Source organism: Mastigoproctus giganteus, chromosome 1 (assembly GCF_048544385.1).
Source record: "Mastigoproctus giganteus isolate SK-2022 chromosome 1, ASM4854438v1, whole genome shotgun sequence".
Classification (NCBI taxonomy): Eukaryota; Metazoa; Arthropoda; class Arachnida; order Uropygi; family Thelyphonidae; genus Mastigoproctus; species Mastigoproctus giganteus.
The window spans coordinates 247521038-247538137 of record NC_143575.1 but is presented as its reverse complement, the minus strand read 5'-3'; the positions used below and the strand labels follow the sequence as shown (position 1 = coordinate 247538137).

Genomic DNA, 17100 nt, shown 5'->3' with positions numbered 1-17100 from the left:
TGCTGTAGCGTACTGTTCTGCTCAGTCTATTACGTATGAGGTGGGCACAATTCAGTTATCACTGAGTGTATGTATGGGCTGCCGCATGTTTGTACATTTTCCAAAGCGTGCCATTGGTTTTCCGTCCCTGTACTAAGTTAATCGGGGCAGCAGTTTATTTGGGACAAATCTTAAAAACCAGAACCCAATCGAGAAAATAGCCAGGTTTTACTTCGCTTAATTGGGACAAAATGCCGTTTAATCGGGGCAGGAGACCGCAGCACTGTAGATTACCCAGTGATTGTCTTCGCCTGTACCACGTAGTTCCATCGGATTTCTGGAGGTCACAACCATAAAACAATAAAAACAATTAGCAGTCACCTGTTTATTGGGCTTTTCTGTTAGTGCAATCTATCATAAACGGATAGTAAACTCGATCTTATTGAATTTGCGATAATACTGATAGCTAGAATTCTGTGGGTTATTATGGTAAAATGTGTTTATACTTCCATGGAATCTTCAATCATATAAAAAATAATAATTTTCAGAATCTTCTCTTCATTCCTATTTTTAAAGCTTTGTAAGTAGTTACTCCGTTCCCACTTGCGCGTATTGTGTTACTTGCAATTTATGCGTGCGTGTTTTTTTGTTATTGATTGCTTATCTTTTTACTGTTTTAAATTTTAACCCCACCCCCGCCCACAAATGTCAGTGAACAGAAATGTCAACTAGCTTAGTTAGTATGTACATCTTACGGTACTTATTAATTATTCCGATTATCATGTATATTCTTCCGAATTTCACTTATCATTTACTTTTTTAATTGGTAAGGTAATAAAGGGTAAATTTGAGCTTAATATATCTTTAATTTTATAGCCTGTGGATAATATTCCTCCTATTTTCGCTCATTAGAATCGCAGTTTAATAGAATTAAAATTCAATTCACAAACGTGATCACAATGACAGGTGCTTACTACACATCGTATAGTGTACGGTACTATACTATGGCAAGTCCATCGTAATGAGATTTAATTGTAGAGTGTACTAATCGTAAATGGGGGGTACATTGCATTTTTAATTATATACGTGAAACTTCGGATAATTGGGGCAGCCGCTTAATCGGGTCAAAATGCACTAGTCCCGATATGTCCCAAATAACTGGAATCGACTATTTATAACAGTATTGATTTTTATATATGAATTTTGTGATATTTTAAAAATAATTTTCCTGCAGATGGCGTTTGATGTTTTCAATCGGCCCACAGAATAGTATTCCTCTGTGAACGTGATAAGTATTTATGTGTTCTGTTGTGTCAAGTATTATGATTGCTGTGTATATTACGTTGAACTGCTTTATTTTTGATTTAAGTTTTCATAAATATATTATTTAGCATTTTAAGACATTAAGTGAAATGGCGACTCCATCTGCTGGTCAGATTGTAGATGATTTTGAAAATTCATTCCAGGTAATGCCATGATTATTTCTTTGCTGCTTTGTATCAGTTTAAATCAAAAAGTAATTATTAAATATATGATTCTATTTTTTGGCTATGCATTAAAAATTAGCATGAAGAAAAAGAATTGTTTCGGGCTAATAGGAAATCTCAAGTTTTTTCCCATGCATAATTTCATTTGGGGCTCCTATATAGCAGAACTAGTGTCTCCTTGCTCCATGACAGTACACTTCAGTGATTGCTACACGTCCTTGGTATCATAAACAAGAAAACATTTCCGGGTTCAGTGGGTGGCATGGGGAAAGACTCAAGATCTTGTTGAAATTCTTCTTTTGAAAGAGAAACATGTTTGCATAGAGCAGAAATAATTATGCTAATGATCTTTTCCAAAAATGCCATTTTAGGCAGATTGCCATATCTCGGGATTTCGGGACAACTTTTCATATATACTTTATTTAAAGACTAAATGCACAAGGCATAATACCATAGGGTTTAAATTAATATATATTTTAATACTAAGTAGCTAAGTATTAAAAAGTGATTATTGTTTATTTGACATTATTGAAAAATACTTCCAAGGAAATTAGTTTGTAAAGGAAACAATATAATGTAGTAGTGGCATGTGATGCAAGAAAGCAAGTGTATGAGCTTATGCAGCATCAGCCAAAAAAAAAAAAAAAAAAAATCACACCATTCCCTCCAAATGCCTGTCCAGTTCCTGCTTAAATTTATTTAACCTATCAACTTCCACAACAACAGATGGAAGTTTGTTCCAGCAATTAACCACCCGCTGGCTAAAGGCAAATTTCCGTACATCTATTCTACATCTGTCTTTTCTTAATTTGAATTTATGCCCCCTTAGGTTCGTAATCTGAACAAGTGGAAGGATCCCATCAGAATTCAGCGTACTCAACCCATTCAAGGCCTTATACACCTCAATCAGATTACCACACAGGTGCCTAGTCTCCAGCCACTGCAATTTGCAGAACTAAGCCTCTCTTGGTAAGAGGATCCCTTCATTCCCCTTACCAATCTTGTTGCCCTTCTCTGTACACGCTCAAGCAAATCTACATCCTTCCTAAAATGAGGCCTCCAGACCTAGTATTCAAGGCATGGCCTGACCATTGCCTTATACAGAGGCACAATCACCTCTTTCTCCCTCTTAGCAAAATTCTTATATATCATTGACAAAACCCCATGACCTGCCCTGGCAGCCTGTCTGCATTGCTCAGAAAACTTCATATCTGACTGCACAATTACTCCCAAGTTTTTTCATTTTCTACCGCCTTAAGTGTAGTACCACACAGTTGGTACGTTTCTCTGGGGTTACTTCTACCCATATGCAGTACTTTGCATTTGTCAAGGTTAAACTTCAGTTGCCACTTCTTAGCCCATCTGCCCAAATTATCTAGATCCTGTTGCAGTAGCACACTGCCATTACTGTCATTAACAACCCTGCCAACCTTTGTATCATCTGCAAACTTCGACACTAAGCCTGATATACCTTCATCAATATCATTGATAAATATACAAAACAACAGTGGACCCAAAACCGAATCCTGTGGGACTCCAATAATAACAATAATCCGTGAAGAACAGCACCCATTAATTACCACCCTCTGTCTTCTCCCACTCAACCATCCTTTTATCGATTGTAGCAACTTACCCTTAATACCATTCTGCTCCAATTTGTACAATAGTCTTCCATGCGCAACAGTGTCAAAAGCTTTCCTGAAATCCAAATATATGATATCAAAATTATTTTTTGCATCTAGTTCCTTTATAACCACATCATAATATCCTATCAAATTTGTCAGACAAGACTTTCCCTTAACAAACCCATGCTGTGTCTGAATTATTACTGCAGTCTTGTCTAGATGATCTTGCAATGCATCTTTAACCAGTGACTCCATTATTTTACCTGTAACAGAAGTTAAACTAACTGTCTGTAATTACTCGTGTCACCCTTCGATCCCCCTTTGTGAATTGGGGACACATTTGCACATCTCCAGTCCGTGGGGACCTCCCCTGAGTTTAAGGATGCTCTCATAATTATGGCTAAGGGTATGTTTAGCTGCTTTCCTGCCTCCTTTAATATAACTGGATAAATCCCATCCACCCCAGGTGTCTTTCTTATGTTTAACTTCAACAATTTCTCCTCTACTTTGCTCTCAGTTATTACAAAATCATTAAGTGCCCTGCTACAATTTGATAACCTTCTGCCATTTTCAAACCTTAATAACTCCTCATGTGTGAATGTAGATGCAAAATACTCATTGTTTGTTTGCTATCTGAGCAGGATCATCAACAGTCAAACCATCGATATCAAGTGGACCAATCAGATTCATCCCCTTCCTTTTAGAGTTTATATAAGTAAAGAAATCCTTGCTGTTTTTCTTAGCATCTTTTGCCAAAGATTTCTCGTAATCTGCCTTCGCCTGCCTAACATCCTTTGTGACCTGATTACAGACCAGCTTATATCTGCCATAGGCTTCTGAGTCGCTTGATAATTTATATGCATCCCATGCATTTTTTCTTCTCTGTCATGAGTCTCATTAGTTCATTTGATAACCATTTAGGCCTAAACCTTGAACAATATTTCTTAATAGGTATGAAACTTTTAGTAGCATCCACGATTAATTTCTTGAATGCTTCCCGCTTAGAATTTACTGTTGGTAACATTGTCAGTTGATCCCACTGTACAGAATTTAAAAACTGTCTGAGACCACTGTACTCACCTTTATGAAAGCAAAAACCCTTTCCTTTACCCCTGATGGTAATTATATCTTTAAGTAAATCCCACATCAGTACACTGTGATCACTGCCACCTAGTGGTTCCTTTATCTGCAAATTCTTAATACACGAATGATCACTGCTGATAACCAGATCAAGAGTATTATCCTCTCTGGTTGCCTCTCGAACATGCTGCTGCAGAAAACAATCATCCAATAAATCCAGAAAAGTCTTACTAGTGTGTGAGTGACCAACTCTCAAGTTCCAGTCAATATCTGGGAAGTTAAAATCCCCCATTATAAGACATTCTGATTTTCTAGCCCACTCTATTTCTCTGTACAATTGTTCATTGTACTCATTCGAGTCATTAGGCCTATAACACACTCCTACTCTTATTTTACTTTCGCAGTGCTTATGTCACACCAAACTGACTCAGCAGTGCACTGTTCTTCTAGATCAACTGGATGCACTTCTTTTGATTTTATGTTTTTCTTATTTAACAGCATAACACCTCCTCCCTTCCTATCCTGTCTATCCTTTCTGTACACATTGTACTTCCCAAATTTCAGTTCTGCATTCCTTATATCTGTGTGACACCACGTTTCTGCTATCCCAACAATATCTGCCTTTGATATCTTGACCAACACTTCAAATTCATCGAATTTATTTATTATTCTTCTAGCATTGGTATACATGCAAGTATACATGTTCCTATTCTTATTATTGGTTACCCTAACACATCCCATATATGTCATGTAATTTCAAGTGAGTTATTGTAAACTCACATTCACATGACCCACTGATCTTTCTCATGCATACATTATCTCTCCATAAGAATTAATTCCCAGTTTTACATTCAATCAGTATCCATTTATTTATTCATTCAAAGTAAGCAAGCCAGATACAGCAACAAATACAGCAATAGGACTGCTAGAGACAGAAGTCATAAAAAGTTGAACAGTAAATAAGAAACACAAAATAATACATTAATTAATAATAATAACAAAGTGAATACTAAAAATACTGTAGGATATTATAATTCTGTCCTAGTTTAATAAAATCATTCAAGTATCATTAAAAAAACATTTTAAGTTTTAAGCACAAAATATAATAACTAGTTCAGATTAAAAGAAAAATGCTATTATTTATGGTAGTAATGGACAAATGAAAACTGTTTAGAAAAGCTGTTCTAAAGATGAGGGTTTCATAGTTGCCAAGTGAACTTTTGTTTGTTTGGCATCTGTGAAATGCCAACCAAAAAATTAATTTTTCACAATTCACAGTATATCTGGTGAGTATGGGCTTGGCACACCCAGGGTCCTGAGCTGGATATCATCATTGTTCTCTATCTTGGTGATTTCTTTCTACTTCTGACTCTTTCTCTCTCTCAGGATAACTTGGAAATTTTTTTTAGCTGGTGCAGCATATGCCTCAGGCTTTCTTGCACTATATGGCTAGTAATAATAATATCAAATTGATATACTGTATTTTATGAATACTATTCTTTTCCCTATTATGATTATTTTATTTTATTTATTTATTTGTTTGCCTGTTTAAGAATGAAGTAACATTTGAAAACTATTTTTCTGGTTTTGCAATTGTTGTTTGTAATCATATTCATTATTTAACTTGAATAACTGGACAAAAAATGTGCACTGTTTTTTTTATTTCCCATGCAATTATACGAATAGCATAACAATATATGTTTTTGTTAATTCCACATACTGGGGCAGACTGACCCAAGTGGCTAGGTAGTGATTGCCACCAGGGCCAATAGTGTTTGTAGTGTTACTGGTGCAGAAAAAAAAAAAAAAAAATTGGGGCCAAAACTATAGGTTGTCATGAGCCACCAGGGGCAATTACAGCCAGTTCTCCCATGCCATATGCCATCCTTTTAGTTTTTAATTTTCCTATTAAACCAAATACAACTTGCAATGCAGATAAGATTTGGGTAGAGATTCAGAAATGGGTACCCCTTTCAAAATGGCGGCGAGGAGAGGAGGGTGAAAGCAATGATTGATAGGTTGTGACTCCGCCCACTCACTGCATTCCCCCCTCCTCTCCTCGCCCGGTGAATGTCAAGTGACACGCGGACGGCACATGGCACAGCAAAAAATAAGGCGGCTGAAAACAAAGGATAAATCCAATAAATTTAAAAATTCAAGTTAGAAAAATGCAGGTTTTTCACGATCACAAAATGTCACGTGACATTTGAATAAGTCGGATATAGCTGAAAAGGAGAGATGGTAATTTAAAAGGAAATTTTGCAAAAGGAAAGGAACTGCAAATCAACAATTTTTAAAAATAAAACAAACAAAAGCTGAAAAGGAAAAATATTCGGGGATCGCAGTATGTCACGAGACATCACAAAAGCGGAGCTGAAATAAAGAAAAGGCAATTTAAAAAACCAAGAAATAAAAATTTACACGAAATGCAATCACTGATTCTTCTCGCCCGTACATAACTACTATTTCGCAAGCATTAACAACGATAATTTCTGATGCGAACCCCCAGAATTATTCAGCTGAGAACAATACCAATAAACAATAGTTCATTTTTTTTAATTTTTCAGTTTTGTAACCCAGAAAAACCTCAGCGTGCCGCGTGTTTCCAGTGTCGGTAGGTACGTGGCACATAGTGCATGTCACCCATGCCAGTTGTCTCCGTCTGTTAAGGAGATCACGTGACAATGGGTGGAGTCAGCACCTGTCAATCACGGCCGTATCACTAGCAATCTGGAAGGGATACCCGTTTCTGAATCTCGACCAAGATTTGATATATATATATATATAAAATTAAAAAAAGGTAATGCTCAAGAACATGGTGCCCCTTTGAAAATCACATCGAGAAGAAGAGGGGGAAAGCAGTGACGTACGGTTCGTAACTCCGCACACTCACTGCTTTCCCCTCTTCTTCTCAATGACTGCACGTGGCAAATGTCACGCGACATAACAGTATGGCGAAGCTGAAAAACAACGAAATTAACAGCAATACAGCAATTTTTTCATAACAGCAACTAAAATAATTATACATAAAAATAATACAGTATTTTTTTTTTTTTTTTTCAAAATAAAACAAACTAATGAGACGCAGTAAACGACCAATTTTCACTAAACTCCCAAAGTTGCGTAAAAAGATAACCTAAAACATAACCATTTTTCACTAAACACAATTGTAAGTCTATGAAAAAAAAATTATAATGGGAGTCACGTTGACTCCCATTATAATTTTTTTTTTCGTCTGACTGGTTTTTGCTTGAATTCCTCCCGAAGTCACGTAAAAACCTAACCATTTTTCTAAACATAGCTAAAATAATTGTACATAAAAATAACACAGTAATTTTTTTTCAAAACGAAACAAACTAATGAGATGCAGTAAACGACGAATTTTCACTAAACTCACGAAGTCGCATAAAAAGGTAACCTAAAAACCTAACCTAAACACAAATGAAAGTCAATGAAAAATGACACCCATCGTAATTTTTTTTTTGTCCAACGACCGGTTTTCGCTTGAATCCCTCCCGAAGTTGCGTAAAAACATAACCTAAAAACCTAACCATTTTTCTAAACACAAATGAAAGTCGATTAAAAACATGACGCTTGTTATAATTGTTTCTTGTCCAATGACCAATTTTAGCTTGAATCCCTGCCGAAGTCCTAAAAACCTAACCTTTTTTCACTAAACAGAAACGAAAGTCAATTAACACGTGCAACGAACAATAAAATTGCTTTTTGTATAACCACAAAACAGCAAAATGGAATTTTTTTTTCGCACAATACTAGGTTAATATGCAACATTCTCGCTCCCTTGGGACTGAACAAAGGCAAAAAAAAAGAAAAAAAAAAAAAAAGAACCTAAGAAATAAAAAAAAATAAGAAAATGTGACGGCAACACATGGCAGCAAAAAACAAAAACAGTTTACCTGCAGGATGGAATGGGATAATGACACAGAAACTCAGGGCCATGTGGCAAGTAACAATTAACACCAGCAAATGAACAGCAAAGCACCGAACAGAACAGAAATCAGCATTCAAATGAAAGTACAGTATATGCAACAAATTTCGCATTCAACGCTCCAGTGACGTGTCATGTGACGTCCGCCTAAACGAAGAGGGGGATGCATCAGCAGGCAGAGTCACAACCTGTCAATCAGGTTGTGACAGCCAATTACAAAGGTGCACCATATATTGGAGTATAGCAAAAAAAAATAATGATATAACCATTAGCAAAAACTTATACATACTCTTAAAAGGGTTTGCTTGGTAACCAGCCAATTAGTGTTTAGCACACATGCTCACATTACAGTAGAACGTACAATGACTTCACCCACAGTTGGTCACATATCAGGGAGTCATATCTGAAATCCAATATGAATATCTTGCTAAAAGCTGCAAGGGTAAAAAAAAAAAATGAATATCAAAATAGACTCCATAATGTTTGATAATTCTGGAAAGAATGCCAACTACCATATTGAAGAATATGAAGTTGGGGGGGGCTCAAAGGGATAGTTGGGTTTACTTGCATTAACTGTCATAATTACAGAGAGAAATTTTTTTTCTCCCTCAGATTAGCTGTCTGAGAACTGACTTAGTTGTGTTTTATGCATGTGTGTCCTTACAGTTTTGGAGACCCTAGGCAAAAGTTATTTTTGGGCCCTAGACAAAATATTTTTCTATGAGATCCATGAGTTGTAACATTTTTTTATATTTTCACTTATTGTATAAAATAAATAATATAGTTAGGATTGAATTTATTAAAAATTTATTAAAAAGTTTTATAAAAAACAATTCTATAATGTAAATGTCAATATAATTAATTTTAAATAGACAGCTTTCTTGCTTTTTTGTTCGCAAATTCTGCCATTCTTTCACTATAGTCTAAAGATTGACAAATTTCACTTTCAATTGAAATGACTGATAGGTCTACCAATCTTTCTTGAGTCATTGTAGACTTCAGAACTGATTTTATTAATTTTAACTTAGAAAAACTATGCTCACCAGAAGCTACTGTCATAGGAATGGTCAATAGAATTCGTAGAGTGATAGAGGTATTTGGCAATACTTCATTCAATCTATTGCTATGTATCTATTTCAGTACCTCTAAAGGTGATAATTGTGAAGGTAAAACATTTGACAGGGTCCTAAGCTCAGTAAGAATATTTTGGCCATCCAAATCGCTCTCAGCTCCATTTTCTGGATTAGATAGAAACAATTGCAAATGATTACAAAACCTTAGCAGTTCTTCGTCGCTTAAAACTTTTAAACTATGAATATCAAATAAAAATCCGAATGATTCTTTAAATTTTTCCAGCTCTTGAAATCGTTCAGTAACTGACATTATTGCCTGATCTAACAGTACATTAAAGAATTCTACCTGAAACCGTTTTTTAGGATCATAGATTATTTCATCTTCTGCCTCAAAAGAGAATTGCTTTTTGATACGTCTACATCGGACTGACTCGGCAGAAGGGAAAACAGCTTCTTCGGGAGACATTTCTAATTCATTAGCTAATTGTTTGGCTATTCTCTGCGAAGTTTGAAACCCATTTTCCTTATAACCTATTAAAAAGTTCTTTGTCCTTTCCAAAAGTACCAACACTGTCTCTCATTACACGTGCTCCCCTTGAAAAACTTTGCTCACAAGATTCACCTGAGTTAGAATATCATACCAAATGCATAGCATCACGAGAAATTTAAAACTTTTAAGTTCTCTTGCCAGGGAAAGAGCTTCTGTTCGACATTTGAAATCGACGGTTGTTTCAGAAACATCAATTAGTGCGTCATAAATGTCACCTATTTGGAATCTAAGAGCTTTGACACTTTCAACCCTGCATTCCCATCTTGTTTCCTATAGTTCCTCGATTGTAAGATGTTTTACATGTACCTTTAAAAGATTCCATCTTTGTGTAGATGCGGAAAATAATATGTAGATTTGTTGTATAACACCAAATAATGACTTCGCAGAATTTGATGACCCAGCCATGTCACATAAAATCAAATTCAAATTGTGGCATCCACAAGAAACATAAAGTGCCCTCCGATTGATTTTTCTTACTCTTGCTTGTATCCCTTTGTTACAACCTTTCATATAAGAACCATTATCATAAGCTTGACCGCGACAATCGGAAATTGGTAAACCTAGTTTTTTCAACTTTTCCAAGAAAACTTCTGTTAAGACAGATCCCGTTGTCTCATTAACAGGTAAAAATCCTACAAACCATTCAACGATTTCTACAGATTTCCCAATTATTTCAACGAAACGTATTACTACAGTCATCTGCTCTTGATGGCTAACATCCGGAGTGCAGTCTAAAATCACGGAGTAATATTTTGATTTATTTATACTAGCTGTTATTTTTTCTAAGACGTTCTTGCTAATTAGATGAATAAATTCATTTTGCATTCTTTTACCTTAGTAATGATCATGAATTTCAGAATTGTTGATTCTCCGAATGTGTTCACCTAAAATAGGATCAAACTTCGCAACTAATTCCACCAGTCCCAAAAAATTCCCGTTGTTACGAGCATGCAGCTTTTCCTCGCTACCACGGAAAGCCATGTTTTTCTATGCCAGAAACTGTACGATAGCTAAAATACGTTCTAGTACACCGCGCCAATGTAATTTTTCTTTCGCAATCGATTTTTGCAATTCCTTATCAAGTGTTTGATTTTTGTTTAAACGATTTTCAAACTCAATCCATTTCCTCTGTGTTTCTTTGAAAATTCATGTTCTCTTATCAGTGTAGAAAGGTTCTTCCAGTCTTTAAATCCAATACTTGAAAATTTGTTTTTTGAATCAGAAAACAACTTGCAACAGAAGCAAAAAACACAGTCAAGATTTTTAGAATAAACCAGCCAACGACGGTCGATTAATTCACCATTTAAAAGTTTCCGAGTGTAGTATGACACAGAAAAGTGCCTATTATTCTCATCCAGAGGAAAATCAAAGTTAATAACCCTATATAGACCTTCATTAATCACAAAGACTAGTTGACTATTATTCAGAGGTACTGGCCACATACCAATATCACTCCAGTCAAGTGCACATGATTCTGATTTTTCAAACTGAGTTTCTGTTAAGGATGTAGATGGAACTAATGTAATTACTGGTGGTTTTGTAAGTGGAGTTGTTTTCAAGCGTTCTTCAAATCGTGAAGCTTCAATGGTGTTTTTTTCGGATCCAGTATCTTCTGTTGTTGGGGGAAAATACTTCAAAATAGCTCCTTTTTGTCTTGAAATCATTCCTGCAACATTTTTCTCTTTCGTTTCTGTGCACCTGATTCAAACTTTCTTTCTCCGATGTAAGACATTTAGGGGTGTGTTAAATCAAATCAATTAAAGGAATCTTGCAAAGAAAGCATGTTTAATCTAATAAAATTAAAATTAAAATATACTCTTAAAATTTATATAATAAAAGCATTTCATCAAATACCAATATTTACTTGCAAGAAGTCTTGTTTATAATTATTTTATCCCCATTTTTTATTAAATATAATTGAACTATTTCTTTACTTTTCCTTGCTAATAAACTTAATTCATTTCAAAATCCAGTAAAATTGTTTTAAAACAATATTATACGTATATGTTGAATTCCTAACCTTTTTCTGTAGTTATTGATTTTATAAGAATATAAATGCCAAATATTCACGTCCAAAAACTTCTATTACAATTTTTTTAAAAGAAATTAGTGATTTCTAGGTAATAATAACTTAGGAGAAACTTCATTATTAATTAGAAGCTATTTTTATTTAAAATAACATTACGAGGTATTTTATAAATATTTTATAAGTTTAGTTTCTTCAAACTGTTCATTGACACCCAGGTAGATGTTCCTTTCTCCTGAAGGACTTTATTATTAATAAGGAAATTAAATTGATATTCAGACCTTCCCTTAAACTACAAATTGATCTTTCTGGATCTTTCGAGGAGTATCTCGCCACTGATGAATGCGGATTTGCAATTGAAATGTAATTTGATTTATTTAAAAAATTGTGTCTCAAAAAGAAGACCGAATCATTAATTTTATTTTAACCATACGAATAGCTCGTCATTCCTAGATGATTGTATCATCTCGAATTACCAACAGAGCCACATTTACCGTAAGGCGCAAGCTGGGGTCCTCACTCTCGACGGGGCCTCGCTTTAAAGCACTCAATAACATCTTTATGAAAAACAGTCTAGTTACCAGTGGCGTAACTATCGTTGTGCAGGGGGGTGCAATGTACCTGGGCCTATGAACGGTCACCATTTTTGTGAATTTGGAAAGGAGGCAGTAAAACAAACGAGGGAACATGAGAGAAAAGAAACGTTAGGATTTTTGTGAAAAGAAAGTGTGGCAGAGTTAACAGTAATTCCATTCATCCGAACATTGTTATTACTCGGTCATCATTATTTAACCCAAGAACTTGCATTTGCCTCTGTGACTGGGGGCCCCCTTGAATTGGAGGCCCTAGGAAGCTGCCTAGCTGGCCTATGCCTAAGGCCGGGCCTGTGTGTGTGTTCATAATTTGTGTAACGCAGATTACAAACACATATTTCAAACAATCAAATGTATTTTTTTTTTTAATATTTCATTAATGTGAAAGGCCAGTTTCATCACATGTATTCAATTCTTTCCTGATTACATGATCTTAAAAATAATAAGATCAGTAAATAAACCTTTAGTATAAAAAGAAAATTTACTAAGTAAAAAAAACACTCTTTCCATGGACGTACACTTGTTTATTGATTCGTGTGCTGAACAACTATAGTGGACCTTTACTAAATATTGTAGTGGATATGCAAAAGTATTTTTTATTAATTTTTAACAGAATACCACAATGATTATGCTCTCTAAGAATAAGTTTTTTATTTTTAAGGCTTGTATGGCTGCTTTGACTAATCCTGATCATTTCAATGTAAGAGATTCTGAAGAAATCAAAACAGGTAAGATATTGATAACAAAATTCATTATGCATAAACTTATGTGATGTTCTTATTTCAAAAAGTAGAGATTTTGTAACTGCTTTCAAGGACTGGAAATTGTGGGTAGGTGGCTCACACAGTAGCCACCTACCCATGATTCTTTGATCTGATTATCAACAGAGTACCTTCACACATTAAGAATCTCCAAATAAAGGAACTGCTTGGAGGTTCTTAATGCGTGAAGGTACTAAGAACCTCCAAATAAAGGAACTGCTTGGTGGCAGTGATCATAATATATTGATGTGGGATTTATATAACTACTGTCACAGCTAAAAGGAAGGGATATTGCTTTTGTAAAGGTGACTATAATGGCCTTAGACAGTTTCTGAACTGCAAATTCTAAATGAATTTGCTGTTGGTACCATCACCACTTGGTCCTGCTGAAAAGAATTTAAAGTTTTAGCATTAGTATTAATAGTGGCGATTGATGAAAGAAATCAAGCTTATACAGCATCAGCCAAAAAAAAAAAAAAAAAACACACTTTACCTACCCATCCCTTCTAATAGTTTATCTAGTTCTTCCTTGAATTTATTCAAACTATCCACTTCCATCCATTGGTAGCTAGAATAAGCTTCCAATGGATGGAAGCTTATTCTAGCAATCAAACACCTGTTGGCTGAAGGCAAACTTCCACACATCATTCTGCAACCATCCTTCCTCAATTTGAATTTATGTTCCCCCATGTATATAGCCTGAGAAAGAGGAAGAATCTTATCAGCATTGAGTTTGCTCAAGCCATTCAAAGCCTTAAACACCTCAATCAGATCACCTAGCAGGTGCCTAGTCTGCAGACGCTCCAATTTGCAGAACTGAAGCCTTTCTTGGTAAGAGCACCCCTTCGTTTTCCTCACCAGTCACTTAGTTGTTATAAGGAATTTAAACTTAGTTTATGCTACTAAGTTTTTAATGTCAGATGTCAATTAAATTAATGTCAGATGTCAAATAAAATGTATGGAATTTAGATGTTAAATAAAATGTACAGAATGATTATAAATTATTAGGGAGCACAGAAAATTACAGTAAGTACAAATTACTCTGCGACCAAGTCACTAAAGGGATTAGGTAAGCAAAGGTAGATGATGAGAAGCCTTTTGCAAAGAATGCAAAGAAACAGCAGTATCATACATAGGCAAAGAATTCTTTGCTTATGCATGATACTGCTAGAAGGAAAGGATGGTGAACCACATTGGCCCTTTGGATATAAATGTCATAATTGTTGACGATCTTATTCGGATTGCTTACAGACGAATGAATATTTTGCATCTCCATCAACACATGAAGAGAGTTTTTAGGGATGGAAATACCAGAAGTGTACCAACTTATAACTGAAAGCTAAATGATTTTGAGATAACTGAGAAGAAAGTGGAAGAGAAATTGTTGAAGCCAAAAGTGAACAAAACACCTGGTTGATGGAATCTATCTTGCTTATGTTAAAAGAAGCAATAGGAGAGGTAAGCAAACCTTTATGAGAGTATCCTTGGATTCAGAGGAGGTACTATTAGATTGGAGATGGGCAAATGAGTAATTACTGATCTGTAAGATTAACATCTGTTCCTGGGAGAATAATGAAGTCAGTGGTTAAAGAAGAATTGCAGGATCATTTTGACAGGAATTCACTTTTACACAGATTATACTTTTTTTTTTTTTAAATTTTAATATACTAAACTGTAATTAATATATAGTTTAAATTGCTATAATCACATAGATTACTTTATTTCTGTATTTAGATAAGTATTTGGAAAGCTACAGCTTAATATTCAGATAGCCTTTGCTATCGATATTTTGGCAGGAACTTTGTAACTTTCATTGGGTAGCTTAAATTTAATTTCATAGTGGTTAAAAGTTTTATCAGCAGTATATTTCCTGTAATGCTCTGTTAATTTAAATTCCGTAGTATATTGTAAGTTTTAATTTGTAAAGTATTTGGAAAGCTACAGCTTACCGTACCTCCCATGTATAAGACGCACCTTAATTTTGGGGCCCGAAATTCGAAAAAAAAATGTATTACATAAAGTTATTGAACTCAAGTTTTATTCATCATAAAATTCATACAACTCCTCTTCACTGTCAAAACTCCCGTCCATTAGCTTGTCCTCATCTGTGTCTGATGACGAATCACTGTCTTCATATATTGCCTCGTCCTCAGTTCCATCTATGGCATTTGAAATGCCACACTTCTTAAATGACCCGACAATGATCTCAATCTTGATATTATCCCAGGATCTTTTCACCCAGGTACAAACTTCTCCTATAGTTGGTTTCTTCACTCTTCCTGCTGGTGTCAAATTGTCCGCAGAAGACTTCATCCATTGGTTCCATTCATCTCTCATGGCAGCTTTGAAGGGTTTGTTAATGCTGACATCAAGTGGTTGGAGCTGGGATGTCAAGCCTCCAGGCATGACAGCAAGTTTTGTTTTTTGCTCTGCAGCAATCTTCTTTGTGTTTTTTGTTATGTGTGCCCTGAATTGATCAAGCATTAATAGGGCAGGTTTGCGTAAGAGCCCACCTGGTCTCCTGCTCCAAACTTTATCAAACCAGATCTTCATCCCATCCTGATCCATCCAACGCTTGTCATGAACGTGGACAATCACTCCTCGAGGAATGTCTTCTTTTGGCATTGTTTTGCGTTTGAAAATCAGCATAGGAGGCAGCTTGGTTCGATGGCACAACAAATTAGAACAACTGTATAATGGCTCTTTTCATGTCCACTTGTCTTTGCAGTTACAGTTTTCACCCCCTTCTTATCAACAGTTCTGTTACTTGGGACATCAAATTGAAGGGGGGACTTTGTCCATATTTGCAATCTGTCCCAACTCAAACTGATGTCTTCCGACATTGAATGACAAAACGATGAAATTCAAGGACTGTCTGCTCATAGCTTTCAGGCATCTTTTGGGCAAGTGTGGTGCATGTACGCATGCTTAGTCCATTCCGTTTCATGAACCTGAAGCACCAATTATGTCCTCCTTTGAAATCAGTAACTTCGTTTTCATCAGCAATTCTTCTTGTCTCATGCTGAACCATCTTTGTGGACACAGGAATTCCAATTGCCCTTTGCTCTTCAATCCATGTCTTCAATTCTCTCTCTAAATCAGGCCATTTTGCTGACTTGCCTCTCATGGCCTTCTTCTGCCATGGCGTTTTCAGTAGGGTTTCTTCTTCCCATTGCCAGTCTCGGATTGTTTTCTCAGTTGGAAGAGGACCAAACTTACGTTCAGCAGCACGATTTCCATTCACTTTTGCAAACTGGATCACTTTTAACTTGAATTCAGCACTGTAACAAAATCTTTTCTGAGCCATTTCTGGGCAGAACGTGGCAAAACTTAACCTAATATACCGATAACAAGTGCGAAACAATGAGCAGAAAGACAACAAGTGTGAAAAAGCGGGAAATGCAAGTAAAAAAATCTACAACCACTGTATAAGATGCACTGTATAGGACCAGTTTTTGGACCACAAATTTCTAGACCCCAAATTACCGTATTTCCCCAAATTCATGGGGAAATACGGTAATTCAGATAGCCTTTGATAGCTTATTCAGATAGCCTTTGTTATTGATATTTTGGTGGGAATTTCTTAACTTTCATTCAGTAGCTTAAATTTAGCTTCAGTGATTTAAGTTTTGTCAAGAATTTAATATCTGCAATATTTTGTTAACATAAATTAAAATTTCGTAATCTTTTTGTAAAGTTCAAATTTTACTTAAATTATGGTTGTTACAAGATCCACTTACAATACAAAGTCCGGGAATATCGGGACTCGAACAGAAATGTCTGCAGGCATTTCCAGTGTGAGTTGCAACTTCATCGTTTGTATAGCCTGTGGCACGCGTATTTTCTAAGGCTGTTCTAGTGGACAGACCTAGCTCATCTGGCAATTCTTTTCTTTGCAACCAATTATATAATATCGATAATCGGTGTAGATATACCATAGTTTACCCATAAATTAAACTACGTACATAGTGTGAAGG

At 35.5% G+C, this 17100-nt stretch overlaps 1 protein-coding gene across 3 annotated transcripts in view; it reads left to right on the top strand.

The window, feature by feature from the left end:
• The first annotated feature begins 1261 nt into the window (after positions 1-1261).
• The window catches only part of MED28 (mediator complex subunit 28), a 48719-nt gene continuing 32880 nt past the window's right edge, over positions 1262-17100 (top strand). For all 3 annotated transcript variants that reach the window (XM_090376793.1, XM_090376794.1, XM_090376791.1), the window contains exons 1-2: positions 1262-1445; positions 13024-13090. In XM_090376793.1, coding sequence (XP_090232919.1) covers positions 1392-1445; positions 13024-13090 — 121 coding nt within the window. In that variant the 5' untranslated portion in view covers positions 1262-1391. The remainder of the gene's footprint in view (positions 1446-13023; positions 13091-17100) is intronic.